The 13,566-nt window shown below is 22.8% G+C and overlaps 4 protein-coding genes across 5 annotated transcripts; 3 read left to right on the top strand and 1 right to left on the bottom strand.

The window, feature by feature from the left end:
* The first annotated feature begins 92 nt into the window (after nucleotides 1-92).
* Nucleotides 93-2,551, top strand: LOC128955473 (platelet-activating factor acetylhydrolase IB subunit alpha2-like). Of its 2 annotated transcripts, XM_054301149.1 has the most exons (3): nucleotides 93-116; nucleotides 1,689-2,090; nucleotides 2,181-2,551. In XM_054301149.1, exons 2-3 carry the CDS (start codon nucleotides 1,709-1,711, stop codon nucleotides 2,510-2,512), a joined length of 714 nt encoding a protein of 237 aa, XP_054157124.1. In that variant the 5' UTR covers nucleotides 93-116; nucleotides 1,689-1,708; the 3' UTR covers nucleotides 2,513-2,551. The 2 variants fall into 2 exon arrangements, with proteins under 2 accessions (XP_054157124.1, XP_054157123.1); XM_054301148.1 differs by lacking the exon at nucleotides 93-116 and having other exon boundaries at nucleotides 1,660-2,090.
* Nucleotides 2,552-2,998: 447 nt separating this feature from the next.
* Nucleotides 2,999-4,012, top strand: LOC128955734 (testis-specific serine/threonine-protein kinase 1-like). The gene has a single exon (XM_054301406.1). The coding sequence runs from the start codon at nucleotides 3,041-3,043 to the stop codon at nucleotides 4,010-4,012; it is 972 nt and encodes a 323-aa protein (XP_054157381.1). The 5' UTR covers nucleotides 2,999-3,040.
* An 822-nt stretch (nucleotides 4,013-4,834) lies between these two features.
* Nucleotides 4,835-5,715, top strand: LOC128955407 (platelet-activating factor acetylhydrolase IB subunit alpha1-like). The gene is made up of 2 exons (XM_054301074.1): nucleotides 4,835-5,305; nucleotides 5,375-5,715. The coding sequence occupies exons 1-2, from the start codon at nucleotides 4,879-4,881 to the stop codon at nucleotides 5,698-5,700; spliced, it is 753 nt and encodes a 250-aa protein (XP_054157049.1). The 5' UTR covers nucleotides 4,835-4,878; the 3' UTR covers nucleotides 5,701-5,715.
* Nucleotides 5,716-6,648: 933 nt separating this feature from the next.
* Nucleotides 6,649-10,198, bottom strand: LOC128955733 (uncharacterized). Its single transcript, XM_054301405.1, has 3 exons — nucleotides 10,167-10,198; nucleotides 7,165-7,709; nucleotides 6,649-7,079 (listed from the first exon to the last, which is right to left on the bottom strand). The coding sequence occupies exons 1-3, from the start codon at nucleotides 10,196-10,198 to the stop codon at nucleotides 6,679-6,681; spliced, it is 978 nt and encodes a 325-aa protein (XP_054157380.1). The 3' UTR covers nucleotides 6,649-6,678.
* Nucleotides 10,199-13,566: the final 3,368 nt, after the last annotated feature.

Here is a 13,566-nt window from a genome sequence, read left to right as displayed (position 1 = left end):
CATATGTTTTATGCATTCATCGCAATAATAGTGTATGTGTTGTAAACATTTTGATGTCATTTATTATGTTTGTGCCTATAGTTTATAACACCAGATGATAGCATCGATACTATAATGTATGTATGTATGTAACACAGTGTGTGTGTGAGAGAGAGAGAGAGAAAACAAATTTAAGGAATTGAAAGTATTTTTTAAAAACATTTTAGCCTAGATTTAGGCGAAATTAAATATTTGTTTTTGTTTTGTTATTTTTTTGTTAGTTAAACTTTTTTTCCCATCAATTCTTTTGGTATTTGATTTTTAAAATGAAAAATATTTTATTGTAATGTAATTTTTATTATATACTAAGTTTTTAAATAATTTTAGTGATTAAAATTAGTTTTGTTTTGACAATTTTACTGATAAGCTAATAAAATTGTAGACTTATTGTATTAATTTACCTGTACTATACAAAAACATGTAATGTTTGTATAAAAGTGTTATTTAAATAATTTTCATCAATATTATATTGAATGCATAAATCATATTAATAATTAAATCGTTTAAAATATTTTTTAAAGATTTTATTTTATACACTATATAAAAACCTTGATTTTTTATTTAAAATAATTAATTACACACATTATTTTTATTTTAACGTTTTTTATATTTATCATATTTAAAATTAAAATTAATTGAATATTTATCTTTAAACTTTTTTTTGACTTGACATTAAAAATTGATTCATCAATTAAATAAAAACACTTTAATTTAAATATATATTCTTTAAAAACAATAGATTTAAAACTTTTGCATATACTGTACATTAAATTACGTTAATTATATAATTGTTATAAATATAATAAAATAATTTTATTAATATATAGTGAATATAAATAAAATTACTTTATGATAGTGTGTTTTRCGAGACAATTAAATTACTGTTTTATATTTAATTACTTATTTATATTACTGTATAATATGATAATACAGTATAACTTATTATAGTCTATAGTCTGTACTATAGTAGACTCTATAGTATATCAGCTACAGTGTATCTTATAAATTATAATCGATAAGTACTGTATTTTTTGACTAATGTTTTTCAAGGAAAATTATTTCAAAAATTAAGTACAAAAAATGTATAGATATAGTTAACGATTAATATTTATGATATTAATAATATGACATGATAAATTTATATAATTGAATACAAATTGACCAAGTGCTATTGGACTGTAGGTTAACTTACTATTACATATATAATATAGTAGTAATACTATGACTTTCATGTACATTGATTACACAATTGTTTGTACCTAAACGGCAATTAAAAAATAGGTAATAAAAATTATAATTATTCAATAATATTCAAGTAATATTTAATATTGATTTGATTAATAGTTGGAATATTCCTATTGATACAGTGATAGTAAAATTGCAATATAAAATGATTACAGCTGTTTACACATAATTTTGTTTTAGATTACTAGCCATAAGTATTTTGTTAAATATTTATCAATTATAAATTATTAGKATTTTTGTTAGAAATTATAATATAGAGATAACACTTATTATTATATTTTAATTGATATAATAATTGCAAAATTAAGCTATTTATTATTTAAATTATTTATACTAATATTGATAAACTAATTGACTATTTTTATTACTGAAAAAAATGTTTTTGAATCTACTGATAATAACAGCAAGCTTTTTGGCCAGAAGTATGACAGATGATAGTAATGTAGACATAACTAAAGGTCCGCCCGATTATGACAAGCCATGGGTKGACGGCTGGGGATTCAACGTTAGTGATCCGACTCTATGGAAGCAACTGCACGACCAAATAGTTAACACAACCCTTCAACACAAGGATGACATAAAAGTAGTGTTTTTAGGCGACTCTAAGATTGCAAGATATATGTCTGAGGGAAAGGCCGTTTGGGACGAGTATTTCCGCAAAGATGGCTATTATAACTATGGTATACGTGGAGACAGTACTCGACAAATATTGTGGCGAATGAGTCACCAGGAGTTTGAAGGATTGACACCTAAAGTACTAGTCTTTATGATCGGTGGCAATAACTTTAAAAATAATTATAACAAAGGTTTCCGAAAATAGTTTCCCAAATAGTTTCCCTTTTTTAGTTAGTTTACTGAAAAAAATATTATTTGAAATATTTATAACTATTTTTTAGGAACCGACGAAGAGATAATCAAAGCTATGGTTATCATAATAGATAAACTCAAGGAAATGCTACCGCAAACAGAGATAGTAATTGTGGGACAATTGCCTCGTAAAGGTAGTACAGATAAGAGGGCCCGTAATATACACCAACAGCTGAAAGATGATTACCAGAAGAAAACAGTAACAAAAGTGCACTTTTTAGACATCTTTGATGAATATCTCAAAAGTAATGGCAAACAAAACAAACAGCTTTTCATTGATGATGGCATTCATCTCAATGAAGATGGATATCGCATATTAGCCAAACATATGACTACTATAATCGATAAATTGTTGAAATGATAATAATAATGTATTTTGAAATAGTTATTGTATCATATTATATGATTCACAAGTATATTAAAAATTAATAAAATTATATTTTTAATAAAGTATTTAATACATATATAATATACATAAAATTATTTAATACCTATTTTTTAAAAGCAAAGGATTATCTAAATAATTCATTTATATTTACAATTAGTCTTTAAAAATAAAATATTTATTCAGAATATATATAGTGTAATATCATTATAATTTAAATAAATGTCAGTCAAAACAATTCATTTTCTGTTAATTTATTTAAATACAAATTCATTAATATTTTTTTATTACTATTTAATAAAACAAAACATGCTTTGGTTTGAAGTATTAATCTTTGTATTTCTTATTAATCTATTTTAAAAAGTTATAGCAATACGCGCGACAATTATTTTGATTTTTAAGATTAACGATTATTATGTTTTTATATTTTTCAAATTATTAAATATACTGTAATATAGATATGTGTTATTAAATAATTTGATTTATGATTTTGAGACAACAAATATGAGTAATAAAACTATTAGCAATGAAACTGATGTGAAAACAACTACACCACCATTAATAGCAAAACATAGTGATTATAGTGAAGACGATCGACCATATAGTGAGCAATCTATACGCCAAAGACCACTGTCATCGTTGAACGTTATGATCAAAAACAAAGGCTATCAGTTGAAAGAATTGATGGGAAGAGGACATTATTCACTGGTCTACCGGTGCTTATGGGATCGGTCACCTAAAATGGACATTGCCTGCAAGTGTATTGATTTGGATACTGTTGATAAAGAGTGGAAAAGCAAATGTTTGAAACATGAATTGATTGTTATAAGAAAACTAAAGCACAGACATATTGTCCGAATGTATGACATACTGGAAACACCTAATATTGTATTTATATTCATGCAATGGGGTGTCAACGGTAGTATAATGTCACTGATGGCTAATCAGAAAACAGCTTTTAAGGAAAATCAGGCAAAACAATGGTTTCAGGAGCTGACCAATGGTTTGTCTTATATGCACCGCAAGAATATAGCGCACAGGGATCTCAAACTCGACAACTTTTTGTTGGACGATAATTATATGGCATTGTTATCTGATTTTGGTTTCTCCACAACCGCACCAATTGGTCAAAGTCTTATGCGTCAAACACATTGCGGTTCACCGATATATATGGCACCAGAAGTGTTGACGGTCAACAAAACTGGCAAATATGACGCCAAGATAGCCGACCTGTACTCTATGGGTGTGTGTCTCTATGAAATGATCACATTTGACAAACCATTTACTGATGATATATCCATTGAGAATCTCATTAAAGAGAAAATCAAACGTAACTATCAATACAATGTTCAGATAAACGACAAGTTGAGTACAGATGTTAAAGATATTATATATAAGCTCTTGGATCCCAATCCCAAGCATAGGATAAAAATAATTGATATTTTCAATCACAAAGCTCTTGAAAATATTATTTAGTTAATAAAATTAAATTTAAAAAAACAAATAACATATAATTTTCAGATAATTACAACAACACAAATACTTTAAATATTGTTTATAATTATTATGATTTAAAATCATTTTGATATTTAATAATAAAATGAATTTGAACTTTAGAAAAAAATTATTTGAATATTTTTGACATTTTAATAAATAAGTTAATTAATTAGACTATTTGTTTGGTAACACTAATATGATATTGTAGTAATAGTCAATTATTATTTTTTTTATAAACGCTATTGTATTTTATAATAACATATAAATTTGATAGGTAAATGAAAATTTCCCAGATGAATTCAAAATTTTGTGAAATTTTATTTTTAAAATACTATAATAATCATATGATTACCGTATATTGAATTATCTTTTTTTTATTATCTAAAGTAAAAATATATAGAAAAATATATTGATATGATTTATAATTTTTTCCACAATACAATCCGGTTAAACGTAATTGTAATCTATTATTACTATAATTAAATAAAATTAATCAATTTATATAAATCAAATTGAAAAATATATTTTCTTTAATATTAATAAAGTATTATTATTTTTATTAGTAATCTCTCCACTATATTACAAATAGCATGTGATAAAAACATTTTTTTTTGAAAAATAATTGATAAATTTGTGAGAAAATCAAAACATGATTTTCTAAATCAATTAGAGTAGATATAAATGTGTATTACAGTACATGTAAATGTATATGTGTTTTATCATATTTTTTCGATTGCAAAAAAGGAACTAGGTAAGTTACAGTATATAAAGATATGAAAAATTGTTGAAAAATTTAGTATTGTTTTTTTCTTATATACTGTACTGAAAAATAAAATATTGAAATTATGTATATACAGTTAGCAATTGTATTATTTTCATTAATAAATATAATACAAATGGAAGAACCGGATATAACCAAAGGACCGCCACCTTATGATAAGCCTTGGGTGTCGGCGTGGGGTTGGTTTGGGGAGACTGACCCCAAGGGATGGAAGGAAAGACACGACAAAATGCTTAACCAAACACATAAACACAAGAAAGACATACAGATTGTCTTCTATGGCGACTCTAAGTCAGAGTACTGGATAAGAGAGGGCAAGAAGGTATGGGAAAAGTATTATGTCGACAGAGATGGTTATAATTATGGTATTGGAGGTGACAGTACTCGACAAGTGCTTTGGCGGATACAGCACAAGGAGTTGGATGGATTGACACCAAAAATACTAGTCTTTATGATTGGCGGCAATAATTTTCACGAAAACTATAACAGAGGTTTTGATTTTATTTTAAACAATATTTTCATTAATCATTTGAATGGTGTATTAATTTGTTAATAATTAGGTACCGATGATGAGATAGTCAAAGCTGAGCACTTGATTGTTGAACAATTACACGAAAAACTACCGAAAACACAGATAATATTTGTATCACAATTACCCAGAGGTAAAAACGATGACAGAGCCCGTGATATCAACAATATGTGGGACGAGTATCTCAAACACCATAAGAATCCATTGTTTCATTTTGTCAATCCTTATACAAAGTATAACAATAGTGACGGCACACAGAATTTGAATCTTTATATTGGAGATCACATACATCTAAATGAAAAGGGATATACAATACTGGCTGAGACTCTTGAACCGTTAATTAAAAAATATTTGTAATTTATTGATTATTAACTTATTTTTATATAAAATGTATAATTTATTCTAATGAAAGTCAAATGAATTTATCAAAACATTTTTTTAAAAGTTTCAATGTTTATTAAAAATAATTGTGAAAAATAATATAAACTATTAATAAATATTACAGGTACTTAAAAAATTAACTTAGATTTTTATTACATAGTCATAATGTTTTTTAAAACAATAAATTGTATACAATAAGAGAAAATTTAATTTAGAAGAATTTATTTCTGACAACAATTTCTAAGAAAAATCCAAAATATTCAGTGAATTTAATGACAAAAAAATAAAAAACATATTTTTTATATTATATTTTTCTTTTCATTGTTTATATAAAAAAAATCATTTTGATAATGAATCTAAAAGAAATGTAAAGAAAAAAATCTCATCACTGGTTATCATTATTTCAAACATAATAAATAATTAAGTTTCTATTGCAACAAATATTTCAATTTATATGCTAATGGGACTATTATTACAACTTACCGTAATATAAAATCACATTTTTATTACATTTATGTACAAATAAATAGTATTATTATTATAATGAATACAAAACTGTGTAAATTATTTATTTTAATTTATATATAATTTATTTAATTGATTAAATATTTAAAAAAATGTATGTCAAAAATAGTATGTCAATTGAATTTAATATTAAATTAAATGTTGAAATTACAGATATTGTTTAAATGATAAAATTATTTAATTAAAGATTTACGATAAAAAAAGATTCTAATTTGAGATTTCATTTAATTGTTAATTCAATTAATAATTATCTTTAAATATATCATAAAAATGTAATAATTTGGTTAAAATATCTTTGAATGTGAATTTTTTTATAAAACACAATTCAGTTATTTTGGGCACATATTTACTGTAATTACATATTTGAAATAAATCACATATTTTGATACCTATATACCGGTTAATTGATAGTAGCAATGACTTCATCAGTCATTCATCTGTTATGGCATTACTGATGAGATCTTTACTGTCAAACAATACAAGTCTTGCCATTTGTCCGAATGTCTTGTTGTATGTCCTGATGTTTCGTTCATCAAATAAGACGATCGGATCGTTGGGTACCAGATATGACTTATGTCTGGACAACAAATGAATAGTATAAAAGTTTTGTTCCCAAAGTGGATACATATCGTTGTAGAGCATTGGCACTAAGTTTTGGACGCCCAGTGAGCGCGGCTCCCGATGTACTAGCGATGGCTTTGGGTTCAGTATGTCCTGTGTGGGCAACTGTCCCGCGTTGTAATACCAACGGGTCGGCCGATATTTTTTATATGACTCGTACCACAGACGCGGGAACCGTGCGTTCTTATGGCCGATCAGTATCTGAGTACCTGTTCATCAAAATATTGTTTAGTAATTTAATTTTATCAGTAGATGACTACTACACGACAGCGCTGTTGTTTGTATAGCTTATACCTATATTTTCGTCAAGTGGCCAACCAATTGTGAACTCGTATTTGCGAAATATGTCCAAACTTTTGACAACATAGACATCGTTGTCCAAAAATATACCGCCGAAGCGCATCATAATATCTATGCGGACAATGTCTGACTGATGATAAACTGATGATAACTTTTTGCCAAATATAAACACCGGTTTGACAATAGATCTGAGTTGTAATCTGTGACTATCACTTAATGACATCAATTTTTCCCAATATCGGCCCCGAAGTCGATCACAATTACAATGAAAGACAACTGACACCGGTTTCTGGTTTCGTAGGACTGATAGAACCGACACGTAATGAGAGAAATCCATATACGGGTTGTCCAACACTACATAGTGGACAATGTTTGGCACTACGGATGACCCAAAACCGGTTACATTATTACTGTTATAATCGGTAAACACAATATCCCGATATTGAGACTCAATATTTGTGTCAACAATATCGGTATCACTAAACACTTGTCGACCGATTGGGTCATTGTTTTTCAGATTTTGCGGTTGTTTTGCGACACTTTTTATAGAAAATAATGTCTCAATAAATAGTGTAATCAATAAAATTGTTATCAAAATTGTCAATATTTTGCAATATTTTTTGCCTACACTTAAGGTATTAATAAACATTTTTTATAGGATTTTAAATTGAATTGAATTTATAATTAGTTTATGTTTTATGAATTGTTTTAATAATCCATAATTTTTATATAAATAAATTATAAACTGAATAAATTTATATATATTTACTAAAATTAACATTTCTATATAATAGATGTATAAATGTATAAATTATATATGTATTACAAACTTTCAGAAACAAATACTTTAAAATAAATATTATATTATTTCTCGAAATATTTGGCAAAATATTATTAGTATTTATTTGATGTTATAATGTTTACATATAAATTTTATATAATTTATATCAATATATACTATATTGATATATATATATATGATAACATGTTGTTTGGCATAAAAAAATCATTATTTTATCCAACAATTTATTACAAGACTTTTACTTTTATTTTTAAAACTAAAGGTTTATATAACATAATAATACTACTGTTTCGTTGGTGTTGTTATTGTTGTTGTTTTTGTGATGTTTGAATAAAAACCGGTTTTATATTACTTATTAAGTAATACTGTACTTATACTTAACATTACTATAGATTTGAATGCAAATGCATTTGGATTTTAAATAAATTATATATACTGTATATTTGCGCTATTTTTGAAAAAGTATTTTTTTTGTATTGATCTATTATATCATATCATATCTTATTATATTAAATTATATTATCTGTTATACCATATGATGTATATTATAATATTATGTATATCAAATTAAAATATAAACTCTTATGTTTAAAAAAAACAAATTGAAAAAATTTCAATCTCACTTTTGTAAATACTCATGATATTTACGTAGATCAATAAAATAAAGTTTAAAATATATATTTTTCGAAATTTAATAAAATAATGTAAGTTATAGTCTAAAAATGATTACTTACTATGAGTAAAATATGTAATATTAAAAAACAATTTATGAATGCAATTTTAACAAATTTAAACAAAAAGATCTAAATATTATGTTATTTGCTTTATACTGTACTTTCATAATTAATAATTAATTTTTCAAAAATAATAAATTAGTTTCTAGTAGTTGTCACAAACATAATAAACATGAATTTAATTATTTTATAACTTTTGACCTATTGTTTGTCGAGAATCATATTTTATTTGTTTAATTAAAAATAAATACAAATTATAAAATTTAATGTCAAATATTCTTATAATTAAATCTAATAATATTATTTATAATATAAAATATATAATTTAAATCAAATTTTGAATTAGATTTATTTGAAACATTTCTAATACATTGTATAGTTTTTTATTATTTATTATTATTTATTTTCTATTTGGTTTTTAGCAAAATTAAATCAAAATGAGTGATTTTTTCTAAAACTTTATTTTAAAAGACATTAAGAATAATTTAATTGTATTATTAAATGTATTATTAAATTAAAAATCTTATTTATTATTAAAACAATATCATGTATTTTCTTTTTATTAACACATAGTGTATAATATACTGATAGTTTGCTATCTAAATATTTTAATTATCTTAATTATTGTATAAGAAATTAGATTATTTACACTTAAATTCTTGTGCATTATTTTTATGTTTGACTTAAACAGTATATATTATCAACTAATTTAATACAGCATTTGCTTATTTGAATAATTCATTGACAATCATTGTCTAACTTTTTTACAGGTAAATACATTATAAGTAGTCTTTATTATCTTAATAATTTAAACATTATTCTGCATAATAAAGTAATTGAGTTTGCATATAGTTTTATCTAAATAAATTATGTTTTAAAAAAATAAAATTTGGCAATAAAAATTAATAAAATTTAATTGGATACAAATTAATCAACAAAATATTTTATTTAAAATATTAGTCACTTTATATAATTAATAAATAAATTTAGATTTATTTTATTAACATTTATAATTAAATTAACTATTCCTAGTAAATTTTTAATTAGTCAACAATAAATAAATAAATAAACATAGCTAAGTAACTAGTAAATATTATATTTGATAAAAAATTTAAAAATACATTTAAACAAAAATGTTTTTATTGTCAATATTTGATATTATTTGGTCCCAAATGAGAAACTTTTATTTTCAAACTTTTCAGGTGTTATATATTCACAACTTATCTAATATTTATTAACACAATTTCTGTAGTGTACGGCCAACTAAAGTGAAGACCAGTATATCTAACAATATATATATATATATATATGATTTGTTTTTAGTGTACATTCATTGATTGTGAGTAAGAGCCAAAATAAAGGATGTTTTATGGATACAGTAATTATTTATTAGCATTAATCTATCAAATGGTCGGCTAACTGGAAACGAGTGGCCAGTCGTGTGAAAAACGTGTACAAACTTGTACTGTGTTTCTATGTTTAGTGAACACATAGGTTCGTAAATTTACAAACACTTATATTTTATATACTCTATACACTTATATACAGTAAAGTAGTAATATATATCAAAAATGTGTCTTTCATGAACATTATTAGTATTAAAACAGTGTATAATTTATATATGCTAGTTTATAACTTATAAAAACTTAGATTTTTAAAACTATAAATCAATTTTGACAAACGATTGTCTAAACAATTGTAGTGAAAAATACATTTTTATTATATTCATTGTGTTTTGTTTTGTTTAAAAATATAGTTTCATTTCCAAAGTCTATTACACAGTATACAGTATATTATGTGTGATAAATATATCATTTTATTATACCATATACACTGTATATCGGTATAAATATATATATATATATTTATATATATAAAGTTATATGAATGATGGATATAATATCTATTACAAAATATATTACTATTAAGATTTTTTGTTGTTGTCAGCTTGAATGTGTGTCAAATCATTAATATATTGTTTCACAATTGCTAACTGTTTTGATAGATAAGAGAAATTTGTTTTATAATATTGTACAATAATTTATTGAATAACATGTATATACTATATATCATATTTATATAAAGTGTTATATTGTATATAAAATTTTGTTTTATATATTTATATATTTGCTATTTATTTTCTCCTTTAATTTATTTCAGTTTATGTTCAATTTATACTTAAATATAAATATAAATAAAACAAAATAAAAAATTCAGTTTAATATTCAAAATAAAAAATCATTTTTTTCACACACAATATAATTATTATTCTATATATTATAAAAAGTGTTGATATGAATGAAAGAAAGAAAGAAAGATTGATAGATAGAGACTTCAGGTATTGAATTTGTAAATATGATTATTAAATTTATTTAGTTTATTATTTTATTTGCCTTTATATATATACGCTATACTGTATATACAGTTATTGTACTATATATATATATATTATACAATAAAATACAATGGCATCTTTATTTGTCAGTAGTGTTGTGTACATTATTTACTATACATTTACGTGACCGGCAGTAATGATGACAAATATCACTATGAATTTAAATCTCAATAATATTAAGCACACATTTTGCTTTTATTTTTTTTATATCATCGACTTCTTTAAAATATCATAATGTTATGTAAACGCTATGTACAGTATATGTATGCTTTTAGTGGACAGTATGTATGTTTATAAGTGAACTGTTTGTTTTTTAAGTACAGTAGTATAGATATTATATATATATATATATATATATATATATATATATATATATATATATATAAATCATGCGGTGTTTTTGAAAGTTTTTTATAAGAGTAACAGTACTCACAATCCAAGAATCGATATGTTTGTCAAACTTGAAGAATATTTTTACAGAATATAATCCGGAACAACACATCTCTTAAAATAGATATATAGTATAGAATAATCTCAGTGTTTATTCTGTATATATATATATACAGGAAGTTTCAAAACTATGTAACAATTATAATTGTTTTAATGGTTTTATTTTTATTTATAATATTTGTCAATCAAAATAACAGGTAAACAATATTTAAACTTATCCTATTTAATATAAAAATTAACATAAATGTTAAACTTGATATAATGAAACATTATGAACACATCATTTTAACTAATAAATATCAATTGTTAATTGTTAAAATTTTACTTAATTTTATTAATAATAAAACTTAAAATGTTAATAAATATATTTAAAATAATTTTTTAATATAAATATTAAATTTGGTTTAATATAAAAAATAAACTTAACTAAAATTTGTCAATGATTTTTGTTATATTTATAATTTTCTTTATATACTTAGTTTTGAAATAAACTGTATGGCTATATATATAAATACGTTTAAATCTTTATATCATTTTATAACTGCAAATCAAGACATTGATTGACAGGTATTTAGTTATAAGAAAAATAGTCATTCACTTAACAAAAGTTATGTCACTCCATATGTTATGAATGAAAAAAAACTTTTAAAATGTCGATTATTTTATAGTCACACTATATTTTTCGACAACTATTGCTATACATGTATATCTAATATATTTAACGATCGGGTTTTTTCAAAATTAAACTTTATTTATTTAAATGTATATCAAAGCTACTATAAAATACTAAAATTAGATATACTGGTACAGTATATACTATTTATATAATAATAAACATGAAAATATTTTGCATAAATAAAATGTACTGTATTTTTATACTACATATACTTAAAAATATACAGAAATAAAATATTTATAAAGATATTCATTAAATATTTATATATCGTTTTTACGTAAATATCTAATAAAATTATTAATATTGTGTAATTAATATTTATATAATTACTACAAACAACCATAACTTTGCACAACATAATAAATTAAATTATCAAAAATTAATTAATATATTTAATATATATATAAATTTATAGTAATATACAACTTTATATTGTAAATTACATAATCCACACAATTTTATATCATCAATTGTATTGTTGATTTAATTATCTAAAAATAATAAATCGACAAAATCAATGCTATTTAGTGTGTTGTTTATATTATTTGTTACAATTAGCACATTATGTTTTGTCAATAGCAAAAATCTATGCACTAACGAATGTAATTAATTAACACTGGATTATATTATACCATTATTAATATTAATAATATTTTATAAATAATAAAAATAATCTAATTTACATTAAATTAAAATTTATTATTATTATATTAATATCCATTGTTTTATTGTCACTTATAGTTGACATCGAGTATGAATGTGATTCAAGTGAACAAATAAAATCAGATTTATTAGACATCGATCCGGAGGACACCCCTGAGGTCTCTGAAGGCAATAATTCAACTCAATTCATGTCAACTCCCGATCCAAACGATGAATTCACAGAAGACACTGAAGATGAAGAATAGTTGTTTAAAACTTTATGTTAATTATACTGTATATACAGTATATTATATATGTTATAATAAATTTTTTAATTATATTAGAAATTTTTTATTAATTTCTACAATTTTAATCTATAAAATATTATTTATACTAAAGTTTTATTTATATATACTGTATATTTATATTTTATACAGATGTAGGATATTATTTTTTAGTTAATTTAGAAGTGGATTAAATTTTTGTTATACATTGTAATCAAAAAGTATTTATTAATTTAAACTAACATACAATAAAAAAATAATATTAAATAAAAAGAATTATTTTATTGTTTGTAATATTCTATTAAATATTAGATAAAATTTAATTAAAAAATATTTAAAGATACTGAATAAAGTATTTTACCTTTTAGCTATTATTTCATATAAAATTTTTAATATAATATAACATAACGTAA

This window comes from Oppia nitens, unplaced genomic scaffold, assembly GCF_028296485.1.
Source record: "Oppia nitens isolate AA-2021 unplaced genomic scaffold, nextdenovo-longstitch-racon4-pilon3 scaffold2_pilon_pilon_pilon, whole genome shotgun sequence".
Classification (NCBI taxonomy): Eukaryota; Metazoa; Arthropoda; class Arachnida; order Sarcoptiformes; family Oppiidae; genus Oppia; species Oppia nitens.
Note: the sequence above shows the minus strand (reverse complement) of the source record. Positions and strands in the feature narration are given on the sequence as shown.